We start from the raw sequence: 26337 nt of genomic DNA on the forward strand, positions 1-26337 counted from the left end.
TTTCTCAAACGGTGAAATATCTTAAAAATAGACACAGCAGGAGTCCTTACAACAATCAAGTGAAAATAGAACATAACCTTTTAAGCATCTGCTTTAAACAAAGTTTGACTATAACAATCTTTTCCTTCCCTCAAGCAACACTAACTCCCCCAGGTGGCTTGGGAGGGTCTCCTACGAGCAACTGTAGTCCCCCCTCATGGCCTGGAGGGTGTCCTTCTACTCTCCCTAGTCTCCACCCTAAACTCCACTTCGATCTGTGAACATTTCTGTCAGAATCACAGACTCGCGCCCTAAATGTAGTAGGGTTCGTATTGTTGCATGTGTGCTCCATCGTATTAAAAATACCCCAAACTTCCTGTGCGAAGGATGACACATTGTCACTTATTTAGTTATGATACAACTTTATTTTTTTTGTTTTAACTAGGAGAGGGTGCCATGATCTACGTGGCATCAACCGGTTTAATACATGTGATGACTTGATCACCAGTGATTAGATTACGGAATGCCATGTTATGTGTGAACATGTTTGGACATTAATAAAATGGATTTTGTTTTCATCCAGTCAAAACACAGAGGAGAGGGGTGTGTGTGTGTGTTTCTTCTCTTTCTCTTTGCCTCTCCTGTTTATTTCCAGCTGATAACGAGATGATTTGTTTGCGCCGGTGTTATCTACTCATGCTTGTGATCGGTTCTCAGATTTTCACCTGGCCAATTAAAGTATCAAACCTAAAGAGGCTTTTTTGAGAGGAAAAAAACTACGTAGTCTGAACGTGTTTGGAAATATCCAATTGACAGTTGTCTGAAGGTTTAATTTTTGTGAAGGAGGGTATTTGAATGAGAGATTAACATTGTTAGAAAATATATGAACCTGGTATATACAAGTTATGGGATCCTTCAGTCCTTCCCGTAACTTATCATTGAAAAATATTTTTATTGGGAGTTTAAAATGGACTGATGGGAGTTAGTGTTGTTGAAGTTGTGTTTGATAGTTGTTTTTTGATAGTAATAGTCCCAATGATGCTGTATAGTTGTTTTATCTTTACTACTGCATATTTGTAATACTTCTACTTTCCCTGTCTCTTTTGCTCCTACACTGCTTTGAATCATGTTAATCTCCCTGCTGTGGGACTGATATTTTTATTAGTATTACTGATATTACCATATTTTAAGAGCCCACTACTTTTTCTACTGTAACAGCTGTGGTCCCCAAACCAAAGGAAAGTCAAACCGGCCATTTAATTACAAATTACAGTTTATGTATTTAGGACAAAAACACACGGCAACACTACTTGGTGGTTGCGCATTCGTTTGAGGTTATAAAAGTCCCTTGCACCGATTGGTCAGATGTACATTTTACACGCCTACTTTGGTCTCGGTGAGCTTTCCGATTGGTTCGCTTTGAAGTCACTCCCTCAGATCGTCCACCCAATGAACGTGTGCTCGTGGCGTTTTCTCTCCTGCTCGCGACCGCATTGCTGCAAAGTTTACAGTTGGCACGTTTGAATGCGAGCTGCGGACTTTAGAAGTTTCCCCACCGTACGGGGGCCCGAGGCGGTGTTTGTGGCGCTCGTTCGTTCGTCTTCATGCTAACGCGACCCGGCGTTCGTGTTGTGGAGACGGGGAAGAGCCAGAGACCGCGGCGGCTTCGGCGCTAAAGCGGCGGTTCGCTGGCCGACGCGCGCCCTCTTGGACTTTAGTTTCCACACGGAGCGGCACGTCTTTTTTTAAACAAAGTCCCGTTTTTTTCTCCCCAAAACACGCGTGTCTCCACGGTGGAAGTCCGAACCACCCAGCGTGTGGATTTCAGTTTTGAAACCGCTGTGAAGGACTCTTTTTTTCTTTTTCTTTTTTTCTTTTGTTTTGTTTTCCTCCTTTCTCGTGGTGCGGGGGGGAACTTAGCCGAACACACACCGGGTTGGAAGCAATATGCCCATTAGGCATTTCGGGGGTCACAGGTCACTCGTCTCTCGCTCTCAGCCCCTGAAGTTTTCCTACGGTTCCGAGAAAATGAACGCCTCCAAAGGTGGCTACCGGGTCTTCTCCGCCAACTCCTCCGCCGCCTGCACCGAGCTGGCCAAGAAGATTACGGAGTAAGTGGCTTTTGACTTTGTGTGTTGCCTGCCGTGTTCCTGACGGCGCACCTGGGGGGGGGGGGGGGGGGTCACAGCTGCAGGTGACCCGAGCTCACTGGATGTGTGTGTGTGTATTGTAAATGCAACGCTTTTTACGGGCACAGTGTAGAACACAGGTTAGGTCTGAAGTCTGAATGAGCAATAGAAGCTGTAAAACGGAAAGCGTGGGAAAAATAAACCCGTGATTCCTATATGGCTGCCGGTGTTGTCATATCGCTAAAAGCAGTGGATTGTTTCCACGGATTGGTCCAATTGCTTGCATGCATTGACTTTGCAGTGTTTTTCCACACAACATCTTTGCAACCCTTACAAACGTTTTTTTTTAATCAACACTTAATGACTGATTGTTTTGGGGCCACCATTTTCACATGCTGTCAAATGTTACTGTAAAACCAGCTTTTTAACAGTTTGGGGTTCTTTGATGGCGTTATTGCCATTTCACTGGCCTTTCCCAGCCTGGAAATAATCGCCATTAACTTATTTCTTTCCATAAATGGGATCAAATACATTGGATTGTTTGACAGAATCTGACAGAAATGTAAACAAATTTGAGTAACACTGTACAGTGTTGGCCATGTTTGTGTCATATGTGGGGTTTGGATGGTTGGTTGGTTGGTTGGGGGGGTGAGAGAGACCTGTCAATTCACATGGTTCTGATGAAGAGGAGCACGCCGTGCAGATTCTGCTCTGTCAAAGGAGACCGTGTTGGCGGGACGCTGCTGTGGCATCCGGGCGTCACTTTAAGAGGCCGTATCTCGTGTGCAGTGACTCACTAGATGCGTCCATGGGACATGAAATTAAAAACAACAAGAGGCCACTGCCGCAGTTCCGACAAGTCGTGGCAGGACAAACTTTTTTTTTTTTTGAATGACTCCATCAATTATGTCCCTGTTGTTGTGAATGCTTGCAGGCAAGGAGAGTGGAACCATTATTTATTTGATCAATTACACCTGTTTGCTGCTGAGAAAAGGACGTGTAGCCGTTTGTATTCCTGTTGAGGGACACGGAACCCGATCTTGGCAAACGCCAACATCTTCTCCTCTTGGCCTCCTGAAATTTTGGGGAGCCGCTGTTTTTTATTTTATTTTATTTTTTTATTTTTTTTAACCCTTCTGCCCGTGGATCTGTCAGACGGCCAAGAAAGAGCCCACGGTGCTTTCTCAGTTTTCACTGTTTGGACACTGCAGAACATTATTCAGGAGGTCACGCTGCCTCTCCCAGCAGACAAGTTGGGAGGTCCTGTGCTGGACCTGTGTCCTGTGTTCAATAACAATGCGCACACGCAAGAAATGTTAATGGCAGTAAACTCAAACTCTGCAGCATTCATGAAAGGAATTTTAGAATGATGGATGGATGTAGACTACAGAGGCAGAGAGGCCCGTCTGGCCAGATCTCAATCCTCTGCGGTGTTCTATCAAAGTCAAATCGGGTCAATGTCGGCACTGTTTGGTTTTAAAATCAGCATAACCCCCCAGGCGTACTGGTGCTCTCCAAGCCCGAGCTTGTTCCGAGTTTGACTGCGCCAAACGTCAAACATGTTTTATCCAAGTGGTTTTCGTGGATGTTTTCTCACTGGAAGCTAGTGAGAGATCTACAGTCTTGTTACATTTCCACCTCCCGACCATTTCTATACTTCCAACGGGACACATTCCGGTTTGTGTCTTTAAAACTGTGGCATCTTTGTTTCTTCCCCAGGCGCCTGGGTGTGGAGTTGGGCAAGTCGTTGGTTTATCAAGAGCCAAATCGAGGTACTGCTGAACAATGGCCTCATTGCTCTCGTTTACACAAGTGTCTTTGATTTAAATAGCGGCGTCTTTGTGTCATCTCCATTTACTTTGCACTTTAACGCACAATGTGTTATTTTTTTCTTGTTTGTTTTTCAGAGACTCGAGTGGACGTGAGAGAGTCCGTCCGTGGACAAGACATCTTCATCATTCAGACCATTCCCAAGTGAGCCGGGAGGACCCTCCTTAAAGCCTTAATGTCCCTTATCTACAAATAATCACGTCGCCACATGAAACGAACACGCAGATTGACGATTTATCTCCGTGTAGCTTTTCGGTCTCTTCTCCAGCCCGTACATTTAATATTTGATCAGCTCATCAGCCCCGTTTGCTGCAGCAGACGATAATGGGTAGTAGGCCACTTCACGTCAATACGGACTGATCGTCTAGCTAAAGCCTCGGGTATTTGGGGATTTGATTAAGACTGTCTGCGTCCAATAAAAGCAGCTTCTAAATGTATTTATTTGCAACATTTCCACACAGCGTTTATAATCGAAAGTACCATTTGCCTTAAGGCAGTCGTACACAGCGCTTATTTTATTCACATAACTAAGAGCCTGTGACAAAATTAGTATTTGTAAAATATAACTGCCAATCCAGGAAAGTCATTGTTATTATAGTCATTACATTTGTATTTTTTGTACAATTGTGACTTAAGTTCACTCCTGTTATTTTACATCCAAACTCCCACCGCGTCTCAAGGAGGCTCACCTTCTACGGGGAGTGAACCGGTAAAAGCCACCTTAACTATGGCCCTCTCCCTTCTGCCAGTGGAGCCCTGTGTGTTTGTCCTTGTTAATCAGTTATCTGAAAGGCCCACGCGGGGGACGTCACACGGTGAGATCTCCGGTTGCAGCGAGCTGCCGAGGCGACAGTGGCTACAAACGGCCTCTAGTTACACCAGCAGCAAGGGAAACTCTCCTCGTCACCAACATGACGAACGCATTTTGTTTGTCATGTTGATCATTTTGATCAGGAAATGTTCTGTGAGCGAGGATTTTTTTTTTCTTTGAAGAGAACTCCCTACCCCTTTAACTGTGCAGTTCAGGCGGTGTTTGTTTAGATTGCATGTGAATCAAAAGGCAGCAGGAGTTTAACGGGGCGTGGGATAACAGTGGGAATGAAAACAGGCTAGACAATGCCAGGCAGTGTTGACTTTATTGACAGTGGTTTATTGGATAAATGACCATGTTACCTGTTCCATAAAGCCGCTGACTCGTCAACATGTCCTTCTGTAACCGCTTGGATCGTCTTTGTTGTCGACCATTGACTCGGACTAACTGCGTGCCAGCACCGTGATTTTTATCGAGTTGTGAAATCCAATGTAATCTTTTTGATTTTGTGATTTTGTGTTTTCTCCAGAGATGTCAACACGGCCATCATGGAGCTCCTCGTTATGGCCTACGCCCTGAAGACGTCCTGCGCCAACAACATCATCGGGGTCATTCCCTACTTTCCCTACAGCAAGCAGTGCAAGATGAGAAAGAGAGGATCTGTTGTCTGCAAGCTGCTGGCATCCATGTTGGCCAAAGCCGGTATGGACTGTGGTTTTTATTTTCTATTGTGTAGTTTAAATGTAAGCCCACCGGAAGAAAGCACAGTTTCGACTCTCAGAAACCTCAGGACACGTAAAGGATTTGGTCCTGACGACTCCGGACCAGTTTGTTTTTATCTGTAACCATTCAGCAGAATATTCCGGGTCGTCTACCAGCAGATGCAACTTTTTGTTTTGTGTTTTTACTTGGACATACGTTTTCTGCTCCTTCCCGATGGTCCACTAAGCGATCTGTGTGAGGCGTCTTCGGTCTCTGTAGGTTTCAGCCAGTCTTCAGCTTTAGCTGCACATAACGGAGCCACTTACTAGTCACAGTGTGAGTTAGGCTGAGCTATATGTAAACTTGACTTGACGATTCCCGCGTGTCTTCGGTGTTTCAGGGCTAACCCACATCATCACCATGGACCTCCACCAGAAAGAAATCCAGGGCTTCTTCAGCTTCCCTGTAGACAACCTCCGAGCTTCCCCTTTCCTCATCCAGTACATCCAGGAAGAGGTGAGGCTGAGGGACACGAGCACAGTCACCACACTGATGGTGTCCGGCTGGACGTTTAAATAATTACTTTTGAAAGCCGTGTTTAGGTAATCAATATTTGATCCTTTTTCCTCAGGTCGCGGACTACAGGAATGCAGTAATTGTTGCAAAGTCCCCTTCAGCTGCCAAGAGGTAAAAGGAAAACCATGAGAGCTTCCTTCCGCCCTTCCTGCGGTTTCCCCTTTGCAGCGTCCCATTGTGATTGTCCTTTTTTGTTTTGTTTCTCTGACCCAATGCGTCTCCCTCCGTCTCAGAGCCCAGTCCTACGCCGAGAGGCTGCGCCTCGGGCTGGCAGTGATGCACGGGGAGGCCCATCATTCGGAGCTGGACATGGTTGATGGACGAAACTCGCCCCCGTTCTCCCCCCCCTCCAACCGCACCACCACAGGACACACCGGCCTGGAGCTGCCATGTAAGACGACCGAGCGCGCCTCCACGACTGATTCTGTAGTCACGCTTGTACAGAAGGCTCTTTTCTTTGTACGTGTTCTATGGAGTCTGCTCTTGGGCCGGTGCCTCGCGAAAACACCCAAGAATGTGCCATAGGGAAATGATTTCTTTTGAATATTCTTTTTTTGTGCACGCTCAGCCAAAACAGCTCCCACTGTAAAACCACAGGGGCAGAGAAACTGCCATCTCCTGTTTTCACCAACAGTTCAATGAGGAGTGAAATGTTTTCTGGTCAATCAGTGTCTAGTTCTAATTTAAACTGGGGGTTGCAGGCAAACATCGACTGGAACAAAACTGCATTATCAGGCAGGATCTTATTAATTTTTAATGGAGTCTTTGCACTGCAAACAGGAAACTTCACTTCCTCGGTCTTTGCCAAATAAAGACAAACTGTAACTCCTGACCTCCTCTGCTCGTCTGCTGGGTGACGTGGCGATCTACATTCCCGGCCGGGAGATTAGAGCGCTCGAGTTTGGAGCCGTGTGTTTATCAGACTGAGGGGAGCGTTGGGTGCCAAGGCCCACTGACATCTCCAGCTCCAAGAGCCAAAGTAGAGTTCCCGGATTTGTCAAACAGCACCGTTGCCATGGGATCTTTTTTAACAAAGATATATGTGACCCAAATACCTCCTTAGCGAGAACCAGATGCAGGGCTCAAAGCATGGCCAGCTCAAAGCCAAGGTAATGCCCCAGCTGACTGCAGCAACACTCCGTGTTCCAGCTCAGCTCTGCCTCAGGCGGCGTCATAACCAGCTGTGAGATACTACAGTGAATGACATTGTGCCTCTTTTTTTTTTCTTCCTCTTTTCAGCTGAATTCACCCTCCTCCTCCTCTTTCTTTCCCCTTGACTCGGAAATGTGTTTTTGTCAACTCTTCTGTCTCTTCCCGTTCACCAGCAGGAGCTGAGCGGAGTCCCACTCATACCATCTTTCTTTGGTGGAAACCACATTTGGCTCTGGTTTCCACTTGGTTATCTGGATGAATACCAATAATATATATGCGCGCAATATTTTATGGGACTTGAGGCGACGTAAGTTCCAAACTAAGGTACCGCAAGACGGCGTACTGTAGGAGTGTCAACGAATATTCTATATTCGAATAGTTATTAAACTATTCCAATGTGAAAATTACTATTCGAATGTAAAAAAACAAACACAAACAGCAGCGCGACTGTCTGCTTAGCGGCCGGGCGCGCGCCTGTACTGACTATGTATCGCATGAACAAAACAGACCAGATAGGCTACAACAGGTTCATGCACTGGTTTGATTATTTGTCATTTCATGCACAGGAAAAGTTCTGTGTTTACAGGACCGCTCGCTCGGAGCGTTCAATGTCGGCACTGTAAAACTTTCAGTTTCAATCACTGAATGAAGCCTGACATATTTGGGACAAGAATCGCGACCTTTAACTGCTGGCACATAACTCTTGATCATCACTCAGCATTTGTTTGTTGTTGTAGTAATAGTAAGAGACTCGTTGTATTAATTTGTCCTGTTATTTGACGTCATTTTTTAGCAATTTTGACAGCCCTAAAGAGTGTGTGTGTGTGTGTGTGTGTGTTAACCCACCCAACAGTCTCTTCTGAAAATAGACCCAAGAGAGGTTTTGAGATCACTTGTGTGTTGTGTAACAGTTTGTCCATTGTGTTTCTATTTGTGCGATAACGTTCTTTCTTCCGATCTTTTTCCTCCCCCGCAGGCAACAGACATCTAACCCCATTTCCTGGAATAGAGCTCCCAAGTACGATTTTGATGCCTCCTGCATGGAATTAATGGGCTTCCACTTCATTTTACATCCAAACATTCAATAATTACAAACACTTGAGTGATCAGGTTGAGGCGGCGATGAAGACTCAACTTGCTGCGTTTATATAGACTGTAACCTGCGTTCCTACCACCCAGTGTCACCAGTTACATCCCATCACCATTGTTTTTAAACCCGCCACCACGACTAGTCTTGCTGCTGAGGTGTCATAGGAACTTTTGATTTCTTAAACAATACTTAACTGAACACCACCATGCCAAGTGATGATGACCCTGCTGGAGGATTTGCCCTCATAGCATCTTTTTGCTTGGAGTTTCTTGGCTTCCTTTTCTACCCCTTTCAACTATCCAGAAAAGCTTTTAGTTTTGGAAACCGATGCCTTGATGGATGGTCTTGTGGGGGATTTGGGAAGTGACCTCTGACTGGTCCTGCTGGTTGGAAGAAGGTTTTTGACATGTTAAGGGCCCCACTGGGACCCAAAAAGTCAGATGTGGTGGGCTGTAGACCTGGATTGATTATTACTTGAACTCCTCAAAGTACTCAAGGTAATTAAAGTCCTGCCTATATTGAGAGATTTTAAATCTGGGAGACTTGGTTAAACTCAAAGATTAATTATGTGCGTAACATCAATATTCTAAAGTGTTCTTAAAAGGTGTTTGATTACAAATAATAATCAATCCTGGTCTGTGGTTCCTAAAAAGCGCTCTACTCTACACTCCGCTATCTCCGGCTAAACCCAAAGCTTCCACACATTCGCCCCATGTAAACAAGTGTGTTTCGGTCTGCGTTGGCCTGCCGCTGTTGGATCGGTAGATGGGAGCTTGCTTGGGTTGAGCTGTCTCGCATGGCGTTGGCAGGTTTTTAACCAAATGCCTTTTCACCGACCCATCCCCGAGTTTACCTTTCCCCAAGACTCCCCAATGGAGCTGGAGGACAGACATCCCCTCGCCCCCCCTCCCCTCGTCTTTCTTTGGAAACTAAACTTTCTTTCATTTCATCTTTCAGTAATGATGGCAAAGGAGAAGCCACCAATCACTGTCGTTGGAGATGTGGGAGGCAGAATCGCCATCATTGTTGTAAGGACGCCAACTTTCATGTCTCTTCAAACTATTCCCTAATTCGTTTTGAAACAGGATTATTTGAGTTGGAACGATGCAGTGTGAGGAATCGTTTCATTTCTTTGGTTGACTGGTTGTTTGTTATGCAAGCATCTGTGAAGGATTATTTTTCCATGTGGCATTTTGTTAGTTCTAGTTTGAGTTCTGTTCGTTCATTGCTGATGTTTCCCTTAAATGCAGTTTATTTATGCAGCTTTTTTGAGTTGATCAGAATAATTTTCGTCATGTCTCCTCCCCAAAAACGCTATCCAACGATGTATTTTTCTTTTTTCTTCAATTGCCTACCTCCATGGCCAATTTCTCAGGATGACATCATAGATGATTTGGAGGACTTTGTTGCAGCAGCAGAAATCCTGAAGGAGAGAGGAGCCTACAAGATCTACATCATGGCTACACACGGCCTGCTGTCCGGAGATGCTCCAAGATTAATAGAAGAGTCTGCTATCGACGAGGTAAAATGAGGGGAACTAGAGTTCAAGGGTGCACTGGAAATGTACGTCAGATTTGAACTTGACTATTAACATGACCGTTTGCAGAGGCATAATACATATAACTTTAACAAAATGAGTCATGATGAGTTCAAAGGTTCTGTGTTTATGCCAGTTTGCATGTTGCACTCTTCCTCCTGTGTCTGGATAGTGTAGATGGAGGCTTCAGCGTTTGTGTGCCGTCTGACCCCAGAACGGTGACGTTTTGAGGCGGATTTCTCTCTCAGGCAGAGCTTGGCTGTAAGCCGGTCCCGCATCCCTAGCGTTTAACAATCGGCACTGGAGTCTCATATGTACTTTAAACGATTTTATACCCATGTGAGTGTTTTAGTTTAGGGTTTTCTGAATTCAGCCTCCGATTCTCTGTAATGGAAGTTAGTCTGAGGAATGATTTTAACTATTGGGGAATCTTGTCATGCCAGCGAGGTTTCGACATCACTAACGACTCAAACATAGTGGGGGATTGTTTGTATGTTATGTGATAACCTCATTTCCATGCGTTTGTATTGCAACAATTATTCCCAGATCAGATCCCGTCCCAAGCAGCCCAACTAATCAAAAACTTGTGTTTGGATATGTAAAGTTGTCGAAAGTCAAATTCAGAAAGCGCCTCATCGTTTAGCTCAAGAGTCGCAGTGGATCCTGACAGCCTTGAGTCAGGGCACCAAAGTCCCCATGACATTGTGCACTAAGGCTGTCGTATTGCGCCTCCAGGTGGTGGTGACCAACACCGTTCCTCATGAGGGGCAGAAGCTTCAGTGTCCAAAAATCAAAACCGTGGATGTCAGCATGGTCCTCGCTGAGGCCATCCGGCGGACCCACAACGGGGAGTCCATGGCCTACCTGTTCCGCAACATCGCTGTCGACGACTGAGGCAACGCACACTCTCCCCTCCCCCTTCTCGCACACCGAATGCTGAACCCGTCGGTCCCGTTTGTTTTGCTGACAAACATGATTGGCTATATTCACTGCATGTAACATATGAAGCGACTCGAGCTGCTTTATTCCTCATGTTGCAAAGTGGGACCGCACAGACCATACAAACTGTTTCACTTCACTAATACTGTACCTGCTTCCTACCGGCTAAAAACACCCGTGATACAATGTATCCTGTGCAGCCTCTCGGCACGCTGCAGAATTTGGCAAATAAAAAGATTCATCTGGAGTCAATTTCCGCCATGATCTCATTTCTTCCCCTTCCCCTGCAGATTTAAAGTGACAAACGCTTCAACGTGTACCAATAACTTGATGAGCCTCACACAGCACCGTAGGTGAAGTGTAAAGATGCTTCTGAAACCGCGCGACATGTACGGTCGGTGGTTTCACACCTGAACTTCAGCTTTCTGTGTGTTTTCAGTCACAGCCGGGGCTGCTTGCTTCATAAAGCATGACATTTCAAACTGTAAGTGTTCCGCTTCGCTAACGTGAAAACGCTGAAAAGCCTCGAGCCAGAGGAGCTCTTATAAGGAAATACTATTCGGGTTTTTTTTTTTTTTTTTTTTTTTTTTGTGTAATACATGCTGCGTTCCAGGGTTCCATGGCAGCAATGTGCCTTTATTGGGATTTTGTTTTTGATTTAATTTAGCGAGTGTCTGTTTTTGTGACGTTCTTTAACACAAAAGGTAAATGAATCTTCTAAACTAGTCGGATAGTAGATGGATGCCGAATGATTACCATGAGTCTCTCTGGATATAAAATATAATCACTTACAAACCTTTTCAAATTACAGGTTATCATTTCCAAATCTAACATCTGAACACAATGCAATTGATTTAAAGATGCATTTATTACTACTTTTTACTCGGGACTCTAATGTGTGACTTTGTCGCCCTCACATCACAAGTCCCAAAGTAGACTGACTGCACAATAGATATGAAAGTTTACTCTTCACCAAAGGCAGAAGAAAACCATACTACTCTGCTGACATTTCATTACATCCACATACACACCATTTAATCATCTTGCTGTGTTCCACCCAGGACCCTGAACTTGTTCCAAACGCCTCAGAGTCTTTTAATCTGCTGAGGAGCTTTGACCAAGTCCAGGGGCAAAGACGTCTGAGATAATGAGCCACGGCCTTTTGAATGGTGTCCCCTCCTGCGGGAAAAACTCTGACCTCTTGACGCTAACAGAAGTAATACTGAAGTTAAAGTGTGACACGCAGAATGATCCGGTAACTTGTCTGATATCCAGAAAGGAACTCTACAAGGTGACGAATCCACGCGGCCGCGTGTCCGAAGCTTCTGCCGTCCCTTTGCAAGTGAACCAGAACTCAGTGCAGAAGTTTTAAATGTGAATCCTGAAAGAGGAACTGCCCACAAACGTCTACTTGGCCACTTCCTCAAATAGAAAACAGGAAACTTTGTTCAGTCTAATCTGATGGCGTGGACCTGAGCACTTCAACTGTCTCCGTGCTGCAGGTTTGTTTGAAGGGGGAACTGTGCACCGCCGCTTCAGGAACTGCAGATATCACGTTTTTTCTACGTTACTCAGAATCGCAACTGAAGTATTATAATTTCATTTTTTTTCCTCAATACTCAAGGTGTTTTTTTTGAGGGGGGGGGGGGGGGGGGGTCCAACTTCTGCTCCCTCATTCCTGGAGCTAAGTGGGTGTCATGTGCGTTTCTCATCGGCAGATGGGGACAGAGATCTTTTTATTGCAGATGGTTTAGAAATGTAGAGCTCTGAGACATGAATTCAGTCCACCTCACAAAGACATTTTTTGTTTTGAGTGACTTATTTCAATAACGGGTTAGGATCAATATCTAGAATGAAACGGAATCATTTCCATACCACCTGTTGGCTTATTGTCTTGACTACATGAATGTGATGCATCTGTACTATTAGACCAACGTGTAAATGCTTCCAATGTACTTTGTTCATTTTACAATCTGTTTTATCGTCCTCTTCTTACCCTTCCAGCCAGAAAGCACATCGTAATTAGGATACGGCTAATCCAATTCATATCAATTTGACCTGCGATATAGTAATATATTCTGCCGCTATAAAACTGTTTTTGTATTTCTTCATCAAGTGGTGCATTGACACTGTTACCGTGTGGAAACTATTTACATGTTGATGCGGTGTTGATTTACGTTTTATAACCAACCTCATTTACATGTGCGTCTCATTGATTTATTTATAGCCTCTACGTCTATAAACTATTTTCATACATCAAATCCTTTTTTTCTTTTATTAGTTGGATCCACATTAAATTTACAAACTTCAAAGAACCAGCAAAACAACATGTCAGTATGGCATTGTAAAAAAGAAAATACAAAAATGATGAGCAAGAAAAAAAACCACCTAAGATTGTTAAGAAAAACACAAGTGCATCGACAGATTCTATTTCATTTCAACACGTTTTTTAAAAACAAGTAATATAACGCTTTATGGAAAATTGATATTGCATAAAAAAACATAAACATGTGCTACATACACTGAATTATTAAATTTAAAACAATTTACATTACACAATTTTATTTTTACGCACTCACAGTACTGTTCGCAGTCAGCTGTTAGCCACATTCCACATCTTGATTTAAGTGAACAATTACATTTAAAAACCCCAGAAAGGTACATTGATCCAAACACTAGCAGCTTGTCACCAAATAAGCAGCAACAACATTACATTGACTGAACGGCTGAGTAATTAATGCATCCATCCGTCCACTCGCAGTCTGCTCAGGTCACCTCTCGGTACCATTGACCTCCTCTCAGGTTTCGAACACTGAAGTGTTGCTGGGCCACGATCCCTTATCGCACTCGACGCCCCCCGCTGACCTTAGTCCGGGCTTCTTTCCCCCTTTAATCTCTTTCTCCCAGCGCTCCCGTCTTCTGTCCCTCCGTGAGACTGGACACCACCACTAATTCTTCTTCTTCTTCTTTCCCTCTTGCCGGTCATCATTAGGACAGGATGCAGCTGTTGGTCTTGTTCATGGGCGGGCGGAAGTTGAGGTCTTTGGGGAAGGTCTCCCTGCGTCTGCGCAGCGCGGGGCTGAGGCGGCTGGGCAGGTTGGCCTGCTGCAGGAGCTCCTTGAACACCTCCACCACGTTGACGTTGTCCTTCGCCGACGCCTCCACGTAACTGTTGTTCCACTCCATCTCCACGGTGGACAGCACGTCCTCGTTGGACACCCGGCGCTCCTTCTCCCGGTCCGTCTTGTTGCCCACCACCACGATCGGCGTGTTCTTGTCCTCCTTGATCTCCAGGATCTCGTCCCGGAGGGTCTTGACGGCCTCCAGCGACTCGGGGTCGTCCACGGCGTACACCAGGGCGAAGGCGTCGCTGTTCTGGATGGAGAGCTTGCGCATGGCCGGGAAGGAGTAGCTGCCGCTGGTGTCCAGGATCTCCACCGTGATCTTGACCCCGCCGATGTCGTACTCCTTGCTGTGCAGCTCCTCCACCGTGCGCCGGTGCTTGGGCTCAAACGTGTCTTGGAGGAAGCGTTGGATCAGGGCCGTCTTGCCCACTCCTGCTGCTCCTAGAAAGACGAGGCGCACCTGCGTCTTCTCCTTCACCTCCAGAGACATGTCTTTCTTCTGGAGGGGGATTTTCTGTCAAAACGAGAAGAAAAGAAAATGCCCCACAAAATCCTCAGCGGTCGGAACAGCTGCTGCAACACTAACTTCTACCTTTCTAGATGGTTTCCTTGAGTATCTCCCCTACTGCAGCTTCTTGTGATTCTTCATATTGAAGTTCCTTCTTTTCCTTTTGAGTGCTTTCTTTCCTTTTTTTTCGGTCAGTGGCTCTCTGTTGAAGCTCCTTAAAGTCGCTGCTCAGATGCTCCTGTGGTCTCATCCACACAGCTGCCTTTTATTAGTGTTTTGGTGAGAGAGCTTCTCTGCCCTCGTGCAGCTGCAGCCAATCAGCGGAGGGCAGCCTGTAGGAGTGGAACAGCCAGGCAGCCAATGACCAAAGGGTATGTAAATCAGTGTAAGCGGCCAATTCAGGAGGAGAAAGGAGTCGAGATCTAAACGGCAGGCAGGCACACAAAGACGTAACGACTGATGTCAGAATATCCTCTTTCGATTACTGCTTCTATTTGGATTGTCTGCATTAATCAAATACATCCAGCTCGGGTGGATGATTAACGAAATCCGCGGTTCCTCTTGATGAGATTGGATCATCCTGAAAACAAACAAACCCTCGGGAAGCTGCAATATGTGTCATAAATTATTGTAATTACTGCTCTGACATCCCTTTGTATGACTGTGTTTGGCTTATTCTGCAACCAATATAGGGCTCCATTAAAGACAGTGACAGGAATGAGAACCGGCACATACAGGGAGTCATATTCAATTTATATTTATTTACTTTCTTCTTTACTTTCTGTGAATGAGAACCACTACCACAAAGAAGGGTCAATATAAACGTTGACTGAATCCTTGGTGTCCAATTAGAGACAACGCCTCGCCTGCGACTGTCTGAGAGCGGATCCCGCCCGCCTCCGGTATGTCACTCTGTCCTTGAGGAGTGACCCTGACTCGTGATCCTCCTGACTTTCCCTGTGACTCCAGACTGTCACTCTCCCCGCCTAGTTAGGTTCGCCAACAGCGTGGAACCAGGCCGAGCCTCCCAGCCGCACCAACACAGGCTTTTGATATGTGCTCACACGCTGCAGTAGCTCCCTACTGGATGGGCAGTGGAGCAGTGCTAAACATTGTGAGTTATCAGCTGTGAACTCACCTGGTCTCATACACGCTGCTGTGGAATTTAAAGCAGGGCTCACTGTTCATGCAGTTCAGTGAGAAAAACATGCACATTTAGGTGACCACCAAGTCTGCAGCTGAGAATTCTAACAGTGCTGAAAGTGCTAATAGGGCTAGCAGTGCTAACAGTGCTGAGATTGCTAAGTGGTGAGATTACTAGCAGTGCGAACAGCGCTAACAGGGCTGAGAGTGCTAACAGGGCTAACAGTGCCAGCGAGGTGCTGCTCAATTGAGTTATCAGCTGTAGCCGCCATATAAGAGAAGTGCAGAGCGACACCTCACATGCACTCACATGCACTAAAAGCATATATTTGCAATAACACCTTTGTAGGTATTATTATTCATTAGAAGATTTTATATAAATGTTGCCTAACTGGGACACTACTGAATCCCGCCCACTTCAAGCCATTGCACAGACAACGCAGAAATTAACCAAATAATGTGAAATAACCTAAACTTTTCAGTATTTGGCACTCCATTGCGGTTTCCTGAACACAACCTTTGATTAATTATCATTGTGAAAATAGGTTTCTAGGGCCTAAATTAATCTAGTTGTACCTTTCCAAATCTAGACCTATACGCTACTTACGTAAGGACGAGCATTGTGTTTGGCTGTTGACATCGCTGAGTAATTTTTGTGATAATATGTTGGCTATAATATTGTTCCCTTCAACTTAAACTGAGTTTAACTGGAAGTACTTGTAATGCTCTCATTCTTCTCTAAACAAACCACTGCATCTAAATCCCTTTCATTTGGAGGTTTGTTAAAAGATGGTTTGCTGCGAAAATGTATGAAATGAAAAACGGAAGTAGGTATACATGAAGCAGATTAAGCCACAATTGATACACAAGGTATAAAATGAATGTATTGGATAACACATGTGTATATATAACATTATGAATTATCAGTATATGCTGTGAGATCTGAGTTTTCTTTTCTAACTTCCAGTTAACAAAGCCACTGTTGCATTTTGCATATCTTCATATCCAAGTAAAAACATTCCCCATCCAACAAGAAAATCAGTACCATTAAGACCTAAAAGTGAAACCAAAAGTGAACCTCCATCTGCGACTGTTGGATTCATTTTCTTGTGCCTCATGCGCCATTATGTCTCATATCCCAGGGCTTTCTTTTTTTTTCTTCGTCCTCCTATTTGCGGTCGTGTTGCCCTGTGGAGATGACTATCACCAGATGGCATTGCCTGTTGGCTTGATAAGGATTTATAGACGCGTGCAAATACGACATCACATTGTGAGAATACCTCGGAGGGAGGTTACTCTTACAGCCTGTAATTATTTCAATTCACAGCTCTACGTACATTCTATTTTCCGATACGGGGATCGTCTTGTATGCGTTATGCTCTTGTCATTAAAATGCTTAGTTTTGTTCAGCTGGCAGCGCCTGTCCAACTGGTTGCTCTTGTCTCCGTGAGTTGTGTCGTGACACCGACTCAACGTGCTTTTGATGCACATGCCACCTCGCTCACTCTTTCTCTCCGCGTTCCTTGTAATTAGCCTCCCGTTGCGTCAGTGTTGTGTTTTCTCCCACCTGTGTTCATTTCTTCTTCATACAAGTCTTTTTTTATTTTTTTATTTTTTTTTATTAGTTTTGTGTGTGTTTTTATTTGGCTTGGATTTCCTGAGTGGCCGTCAGGCCAGTATCTATGGATACGGTACCTGTATCCGCAGACCCTTCGCTCCCTGAAAAGGAAAATTTACCAATAAGAAAACCAATTATAGAGGAGAAAATGGAATAAATCTCAAGAAGAGTAAGTGCAGAGCAACCCTGCTGTAGGAGGAGTACGCTGCTGTCATCCTGTCAAAAGGATGCCATGTCGAAAAGATGATGAGGATGTGGAAATGTGACAGATGCCAAATATAAATGTCGCCCCGTGTGTGAATTAACCTTCAATATCTGCTCTCGCAATAGCGGAGACCAAAATATAGGTGACAGTTTAATATAATTTAGCTGTTAATGCCCCCCCCCTTCACCCCAATGGAAATAAACCAATAAATAAACAACCTACAAACTTGAATCTTGAAAGACTTGAATCCTAAATTGTGGATTTCTTTTTTTTTGGTCCTCTCGCTGTTAATATTGACCATAGTGGCTGACTGCTTGATCCTGATACACCGTTATGCAATATTATATTACAATAATGCTAATGTAATTACCCTTGACCTAACCTTTTGGGATCGGTAATCTGGCTACGCTGCATTGTCGTGCAAATGTGAGTGAAAACCCTCCATTTAACACATTGGTAGTGAGTAAATGGTCAAATGACAGTGGAATCAAGTGTGAATTCATTTAAACATGGATTGACAAACATCCACCTATTAATGTGTTTTTGGGAAACCGGGACCCTCAATTACGCCCTATCAGAGCGGAAGGCAGAATAGCGCACTCCATTGATGTCGGCTGTGACGGTAAAGTCTTTGATACGGTTCTTGGGCTCGTTCCAAACGGCTGTCGGGCAGCTCGGGTTCACACGCTCGCCTTGTTGGAGCAAATTCAGTTGCACATGTCCAGAAGTTGAGCAAATAGCGAGTAATAAACGCTAACCGGCGAATTGATACGATCTTTATGGTTGTGTTTTGACTTTACAGCTTTTGTGGGAAGGACGTTTATTTCACGACTTCCTCAAGTAGAAAATAAGCATCAATACCAATTTTTTGGGTCCCATTAGTTAATTTACCATCAACGTAGGTGATAAAACAAACATCTTTGCTGTGATTACATTTGGGATTGAGGATATAATTTAGTCTAGTCAAATAAATCACTAGATATGATGGGATTGTTGTGTGCCGTGTTTCGTCATCCTTTTCTCCTTCACTCATGCAATTCCACAAACCTTCCCACTAATGCTTGTTTCTTGAGGCCATGCAAACTTCTTCAGCCTCAGTTGCTCCGTTGTGTATTCTGGACGGCCAAACCTTGGGCTAATAGTTTTGGCCTATTTTTTGGTACTAAATCCCACAAACGATGAATTCAATATACGTATAATCTAAAGCATATAATTACATATAAAGTGTATAACGTTTTTTTTTCAATGATGAGTTTAAAATCATAATATCGATAGGGCCTGTACAAATGTCAGACTCCTCTCCCTTGTCATATAACCAACCAAAATCCAGGAAGTATGTGAATAGATTATATATTCAAATTTAGCATGTGCGCTGCATGTGTTACTGCCTCCATGACTCGTAGGCATTGTGTTAATAAAGCAGCAACTTCCACATACTGAATACCAGGGAAGCATGTTCAGGTGATTAATAGATGTAGTGATGGATGAATAATGGAAGAATTCACACTGCATTTTAACATTTTGTTTGACGCTATCTGGCGATACTGTATTCATTTTCAAAATTGAACTAAAAACCACTCAATACTTAAGTGAGTAAGTGACGAGTAACATTTCATCATTTTGAAAGCCTGGCAGGCAGATTGGCTTTCATAAGAACTAAAATGGTTTATCTGCATGTAAGCATGAAATAGGATTATTGTAAAGTGGCAATGAAACGCTCTATGATGTTACGAAAACGTGCGAGATGACCTTATTCACCCAGAAACGTCTCTCATACGTTGGGAGGGGGACAGATCGTTGCAATCGTCTCCACAGTCACTTCATTCACAACAATTTGTGGTGACGGCTGTCACTTCCTTTTACTACTGAGGTGCAGCTGTGTATACTTTCACGAAGACAAACTAGCCTGTCAGTCAAACCGCGTTAGATTATCCAAAAGTTCAAATTAATGTGCCCTGCTCTATAATCGTTCTGTTAATCCCTCTATAATAATTTGCTTGTTTAACTGGGACTCAGCGCTCGTATTCATATGTCTGCCTCGAGATGTCCCAGTTGTTTGTCCGATGGGAAAACGGGTAAAGTAGGGAAAGAATATTACAGCCACTTTAGGTAGTTTGACGGTGCAGTGGTCCCTGAACACCTTGTTGATGACGTCCATTTCTCTCTTTCTCTTTTTTTTAAAGAACCTCAGATTGTGGATCAAGCATGTGCGAGTCTGCAGCAGTCGGGCGGCTTGTCGGTCTGCATTAAGCTCAATGGTGATTAGTTCAATCAGTCACTAATTAAAAAAAAGCAAGCAGGAAACCGTTTCAATGGATGCGTGCCGAGACGCATTGATTGGGCAAAACTGAAATTAAGATGGAACAGTGTTTTGTGATTAAAAAGTCAAAAGAGAAGCACCCGCTCCCTCTCACAGTAAGCCTTCGTTCCCCTAATGGAAAAATGGCAGAAGCAAAGAGATACAAACAAAATACAAGGCCGCGCTGTTCCCCCGTGACCGATGAGACTCGGTGTCCTTGTTTGGCTGTTTGATTTGTCCACCGCTCAGAACTATATTTTCTGCTTCTGAGCACCTCCTCCCCAGAGTTGCTCGCTTGCCTAAAAAATATCGTCTCGAAGCTTTTTTAGTTTGGCCGATCCAAAGAGTCGGCCACCATAAAATGAGAGAAGAAGAGTCCTCTTGTTGAGTGTGCGTGGAATGCCGCATGTTATGTAACTTGCCTCTCATTATCGGCCTACACATACAGCCCCCTACTCTTTCTTCATTTCTTTCATTTCTTTACCCAGTTGTCAAATTTCCCACCTGGCTTAACAAAAAAACACTATGGGCTGGACATGTTAAGCGGAGGGGCTTAACATTGCGGCACAAATAAACTAAGACAATGGAGAAAGGTACAGTGCACTCTTAAATGGACATTTCCCTTTGGAATCTCTACCAGTCAGCACAGTTCACCCTGTTGAAGGAGGTGTTCTCGTGCTCGTCATATTGTTTCGAAGAAGAACGTTTTTCATCATCTGAAAGTGCAAACGACCTTGTGTGTCTTAGCAACTGGCTCGTTGCAGAGGAGCAGGGAAATGGATAAAAAAAGTGCACATTAAAAGTAAATTTTGTCATTGTGACTGAGGCTCAAAGGTAATCCGTTTTTTACAGAGTAAAATGTCCTTATTTTGTGCTCGACGAACATTGACTGTTCATGCTGTTCCCTGATGTTACCGTGAACATGCCGGACTTTTTCTGCCCTTAAAATAATCACATTACTAAGACTGTAATAAATATAATAAAGAATTGAGTATGTGCACTGAAAGAGAGGCATATTAAAAGTGTTGCTCGTTTGAGCCACTAAGAGAGGCTGCTGGATCGTCTGATGATTAAAAAATGTTTTTTCATACCCTCGACATCTTCATATTTGTGAGTTTCAAGTCAAATATCTCAACAAATCAGGCAGAAGTTGTGTACCGACAGAACTGGATGGATTTTCTGACTTCCTAACCTCAGGCGAACAGACGCTGGCAAGCAAAGACCAACACTCTATTATCCGTGACCCACACACTTCAACCCTCGAGTAGAGGATGGGAGGACGTCGTGCACACGCAGCCCTGAAGCAATCATCCAGAAACAACAACACAAAAACAGTTGTGTTTATCACGCTCCATTCGACACACGTACATTTTTCATCAGTTTTTGTTTTGCGAGGGCTGATATTGAGGCTTGCGTGTGTGTGAGGTTCAGTTCCCCTGTAATATGGTATTATTGTGCGATGCTCCTGGTAAATGGCGTGAAGGGCTGCGGCACGTCGGATGAATAACTACACTGGGTCTTCATGGCCATGTGACATTCAAGTTGATATTTTAAAACGCGAAGAAGACCCAAATAATAATCATTAACACACAACATTTCAAGTACAGTCTTACTACACACAAACATTTACACCAACACAACCCAGGATGCACATATATACATAAAGCCAGTATAGTTTACAAACACACTTGAATGTATAGACTAACTTTCCATACAAAGTAAGCCTGAAGTTTACTCAGTCAGTCGTCTTGTGTTCCTGTCCATTTATGTACACACAAAATAACTCAACATTGTTCATCACTGCATGTCTGTCAGGGATGCGTGGGGAAGGCAGGACTCAAATGCAGAGTTTAACGCAAAAACGACTTTAATAGTCAAAATAGGAAGCAAAGCAAAGGCCAACGGGCAAAAACACACACAGGAACTGGGGGCAAAAAGGCAGGCAGGAACGAGAGCCATCCAGGACGATTGACCGGGACAAGAGACAATGGCGCCACCAGTGACAAACAACACACACGGCTTAAATACACAAGGGAGGTGCAGGTGATTGGACACAGGTGGAAACAATCCGACAATCACAGGGGATGACAGGACCAGGCAGGAAGTGAAGCTACCCGGGGACACGAGTGGCAGAAAACAACAAATTACAAAATAAGACAGGAAGTGCACCACACCGTGACAATATAAAGAGTGATTTGTTGCTCTGTATTATGCTAATTTTTCCAATTTCTTATGTTGTTATGCACCCGCCATCACTCCACACTCCAACAGTGTAATGTTTTATCTGCACGAGACTAGCAGTGTTTCTCTTTAAAACAAAAGTATCAGTAACGACTCTGCGTGTCCCGGAACTGCATGAAATCATATGTAAAAATGTACTTTTACCAGATTCTCGAGAACAGGACAACCCAGATGAGTCACGGTTGGGCTTTGATGAATAATTCAAAAAAAGAATACTGAGGAGGACAAACTGTCCAGAAAGGGATATGGCTAGCGGGCTAATATTTATCATCCTCGTCCATCTCGCTGTCCGCTGAGCCCTCCATGCGCCTGCAACCCAGACACAGCAGGGCTCATACACACATACTGGTCAGAGATATTTAATACAGCTCATAACGAGCCAGAAATAACATTAATGGTTGATAATATGCAACGATCACAATGAAAGATTTGAATAGCTCCCTTTTTAATCGACCTCCCATCACGCTTCCTCCCGTCTCCTTATGTGACTGATCAATACAACAACAATGCCTGAGTCCACACACAGGAGTGTGTGTGTGTGTGTGTGTGTGCGTGTGTGCGCGCACCAGTCTGTGTTAAAGTCCTCTTTGATTGCAGGTCTGCGGTGTACTGAGCTCTTGTGGGAATCACTAACCAGGTACACAATGTGCCAAATTAGTTTGCCTTTCTGGGACGTCTGATTCCACAACGGTAATTCCCCTCGTGTATTTTAAAATGCCTCCGTTAGACAGCAACATCAACAGTGTTGAGAGTCAGACGACAAACTTTTGTGCGTGTCAGAAATGTTACATTTGATTAGGCCGTCCGGCCGTCCGTGTTTCTCTAAAAGTCAAACTGAAATGAGATTCCATCCAGACTTTTTTACTGTTTTTTACATCAGCCTCCCTCATTCATTACATTGTAGGAGGTTGTGGGTTGTTTGTATGTGTCCTATCGGTTATTTGCTTGCTATGCATGAGTTTTGGACTTTCTGCTCTTCTCAAATGCTTTCAAACAAACCCCAGAGACGGAACAGAAGGTTTTCTGGACGGTCAGTTGTGTGTCTCCTATGATGGATTTCTTCATTTATGATTGTTGTCGGAGCGTACAGCATTTCTTTCTCTAAATCTCTCTCATATATCTACTATATAGTGTTGCACTTTGGTGTCTGAGGGAGTGGGGTTATAAGGGGTCGGTGTAGTTCACTGTGTTATTACGTTGATTCTCCAATTCCAGTTAACACTGTGACCCTGTTTAGAGGCCATAGAAATACACATAACAACCAGAATACACTACATATAAATTCTAATTGGTATACATCACTAGAAATCAATATATATATTCAATTCTATTCCTAAAAACACTGAGGTATTCCTTGAATGTGAAGCTTCTTTGAAGTATTTCCTTTCTCTCTGTGCTCCTGTCTGGTGGATGAAAATGTTCTGAACTGTCAACACGTTAATAGAATGTTCATCAAATTCATTTTAATGTTGTCTTACAGAATGCGGCTGCCATTTGCTGTGTGTGTATGTGCACTAGAAGAGAGGCGCTTTCCTCCTGTACATGCCCCGTGCTGCTGACAGGCGGGCTGTCAGGGGGCAGCAGAGGGAAACGGCCTTTGGGGAGCATCCAATGTGCTCACAAGTCCAATCTGCCATCTGGAGTCTAAACTCAGCTGTCTCTCCATCTCTTTCCTACAGCTGCACACTACCTGGGGACGGTCCCACGCCAAAGAAGATATTAAACACCAATACATTTTAGATTATATTTCATTAATGATTCCTGAATTCACCACTATTCTATCCATCCATTATCTTTATTTAAGTGTCCCATAACCTGTCATCCTAAAGAATGGCACAAAACATTTTAACATACGTACACATTAGACTTTTTAATGCATTTTTAAATTTGCTTTATAATCACAATTTTAGAACCTTTTTCGAGAGCCGATACGAGGACTTTTTCACGACTTTGGTCAACAAACTACACTATTATTTCTTAATGAAACTTTGCAAAAATGGGAGCTCGGCTAGAATGTATTTCAAATCCATCCCCAGGCAAACAAACAGAGAGTCATCGTTAGACAACGTTTGGGTCGGTTAAGATCATATTTGATTGTATGAAGCACGCAGCTAAGACTCAGCCAGAGGGATGTTCACCGTTTGGTGTGTGTGGGCTGAAGCATTGACTCTGCCAGATCATTAGTGCATTCGCTTTGTAAAACACTTCATTAGTTAGATGCTCGGATGGGAAGCCAATTAAGTTTCCACTTGAAAGTCAGTTGAAAGTCGGTTTTCACTTCCATGATGACTGATCTCAGACACCTGGATTTGTGTAAAGCTCTTGGAGGGGTGGACGCAATCACCAGGACATCAACCGTTGGTTGGTGAACTGCTGTTTTTGAGGCCACGTGATCAGTATTTTAGCAGTTGTCTTCTTTTTTTTAGAGTGAGTGAGAAGTGACATGAGAGGGGCGAGCTAAACATTATGATTTTAGGAGAACGAAAATGTTATAGTTAACTTTCCCAAACTGAAAACACACTATTACAAGGGTTAAAGTTCCAAGATGAAACTTTGACAACTTCCAGACCAGACAATGAGTTGGTAGCGATCTGTCAATCACAAGGAAGCCACGTTTCAAATCCAACCATAGTTTACTGAATGAAAAAAATAATAATAATGATCACAGTAAAAATAATACTAATCAATTCTTTAACAGGGGATCATTCAAAATTGGTTTGACTTCTTATTTCACCTGTATTTTAAATCCAGTTGAATGCTAAAAATGATGAAAAAAAGACCATACATTGGTTTTTATAGTGGTCCAATCCATTACAAGTTTATTCAGACATTTTATTTCCAAAGGATTCAGCAAAAATCACAATGTATCTCAGCCTCACGCTTGCAGCAGAAGGAAAAGCTGCTTGTCACTTACAATGCAGAATGTATTGGTTGATTTGATTGGTGGAGGTATGGAAGCTAAGCAGAGCTCGTGTAATCTTAGTCATGAATGCTAATGTTGCTGCTGCCTGCTTGCTCTTCTGTGCTCCGGACTCTGATACGTTTCAATGATGTGTTCTGGGACTGATGAATACAGAGGAAATCAGGGAGATACGACTTTTAAATACAGTTTATACACTTTCCTTTCAGCTTGGGCATGTTTCCCAAAATCCATGAATAGACTTTCTTGTTCCAGTTATTCCAAAACTTTGTCTACTCAAATGGCACATCCCATTATGCATATCCTTTTGGGTTATGCATAAATACATATTATGGACTTAATGAGAAACAAAAATTGCTAAAACAGAACTGCATGAAAAACATTATAGGATACAGAAACCTTTCACGAATCATTCAGTTCTGAAAGGAACACAGAGGAAAATTGTGAGTTGAAAATTTGTTGTTCTGAATATATTCAGAACAACAAATATTGTTTTTTAACTGATGACACAATTAAACATTGTTAAATACGAGACCATTTTTGTGATCTCTTTTGTTTTGGTGCGTTTGAAAAGGCAACAATCCTGACGGTCTTGTAAATGAGCTTTAATTAATAACCCTTTTCTTTTGAACCAGTGGCCTTAGGGCATTTTGTCCATAGAAACCATATAGACTTGTTATTCACTTAACAGCAAAAAGTCTGTGAAATATTGTGTGTTTGCATCCACAGCAGGGGTCAAAGTCTTGCTGCATACAACACCTGGTGCTGGATCACACCTTAAATTCTCCGCGAGGCTTCTTTACACCTCACTCCCTGAAAGATTATGGCCCCATGGTGATTGAAACCCCTAATAGTTTGAGCACACATCTGGAAATATGTGTTCAGTCACAAAGGCCAGTAACCTTCATGCGGATTACTGCTCCCTTCTCAACTCTGCTCCCATCTCGCCCTCTTTGTTCTTCCTCTGACCTCATTATGAAGTTGCTTTCTTTCTTTCGTGCTCTCTCTCAAAATGACAGCTTCATCTGCCGTCTGTGCAATATCTATGAGTTCATAACACTATGGTGCATTTTCTGTTCGTCTGATGAAGGTATTTGGGGCACCTTCAGTCCTTTCAGCAAAATGGAGATCTGTGGCAAAAACAAAGATGTGAATTACACCGTGCCGATTATTTCTCCTGAACTTCGAGTGTGATAAAAAAAGCTTCTCCGTAGTACCTCGGGGATTGGTTAAAAGCCCCAGCAAGCTATTATCCCGTATTGGGCCCCAAAGGGAAATCCTGGGACAATCGACAGGATTTGGACCACACTCACTCTATTTAACATGTTAATCCACTGGATTTGATGATAGTTGGGAATTGCCTTTTTTTTTGCTTCTCTCTGAAATGGAAATGGAGGTCTTTGTTAGAAACGGGGTAATTGTTTCTCATGGTAAGTGCAAACTAACTAAACCGGATTTGTACTTTGTTCATCATGCAGACCGAGTGTGTGTATTGAGTGTACAAATGCCTGAAAACATTTCTAGCAACCGTAA

The 26337-nt window shown here is 43.6% G+C and overlaps 2 protein-coding genes across 3 annotated transcripts; one reads left to right on the forward strand and one right to left on the reverse strand.

Annotated features, from left to right (window-relative positions):
• The first annotated feature begins 1373 nt into the window (after positions 1 to 1373).
• On the forward strand, positions 1374 to 10997 carry LOC120825367 (phosphoribosyl pyrophosphate synthase-associated protein 1). Of its 2 annotated transcripts, XM_040186959.2 has the most exons (11): positions 1407 to 2090; positions 3828 to 3880; positions 4016 to 4082; positions 5279 to 5451; positions 5852 to 5967; positions 6083 to 6138; positions 6261 to 6418; positions 8156 to 8197; positions 9227 to 9297; positions 9645 to 9791; positions 10542 to 10997. In XM_040186959.2, exons 1-11 carry the CDS (start codon positions 1927 to 1929, stop codon positions 10698 to 10700), a joined length of 1206 nt encoding a protein of 401 aa, XP_040042893.1. In that variant the 5' UTR covers positions 1407 to 1926; the 3' UTR covers positions 10701 to 10997. The 2 variants fall into 2 exon arrangements, with proteins under 2 accessions (XP_040042895.1, XP_040042893.1); XM_040186961.2 differs by lacking the exon at positions 8156 to 8197 and having other exon boundaries at positions 1374 to 2090.
• A 2293-nt stretch (positions 10998 to 13290) lies between these two features.
• On the reverse strand, positions 13291 to 14681 carry rasd4 (rasd family member 4). The gene has a single exon (XM_040186962.2). The coding sequence runs from the start codon at positions 14358 to 14360 to the stop codon at positions 13734 to 13736; it is 627 nt and encodes a 208-aa protein (XP_040042896.1). The 5' UTR covers positions 14361 to 14681; the 3' UTR covers positions 13291 to 13733.
• Between the last annotated feature and the right edge of the window lie 11656 nt (positions 14682 to 26337).

This window comes from Gasterosteus aculeatus, chromosome 9 (genome assembly GCF_964276395.1).
Source record: "Gasterosteus aculeatus chromosome 9, fGasAcu3.hap1.1, whole genome shotgun sequence".
In the NCBI taxonomy this organism is placed as follows: Eukaryota; Metazoa; Chordata; class Actinopteri; order Perciformes; family Gasterosteidae; genus Gasterosteus; species Gasterosteus aculeatus.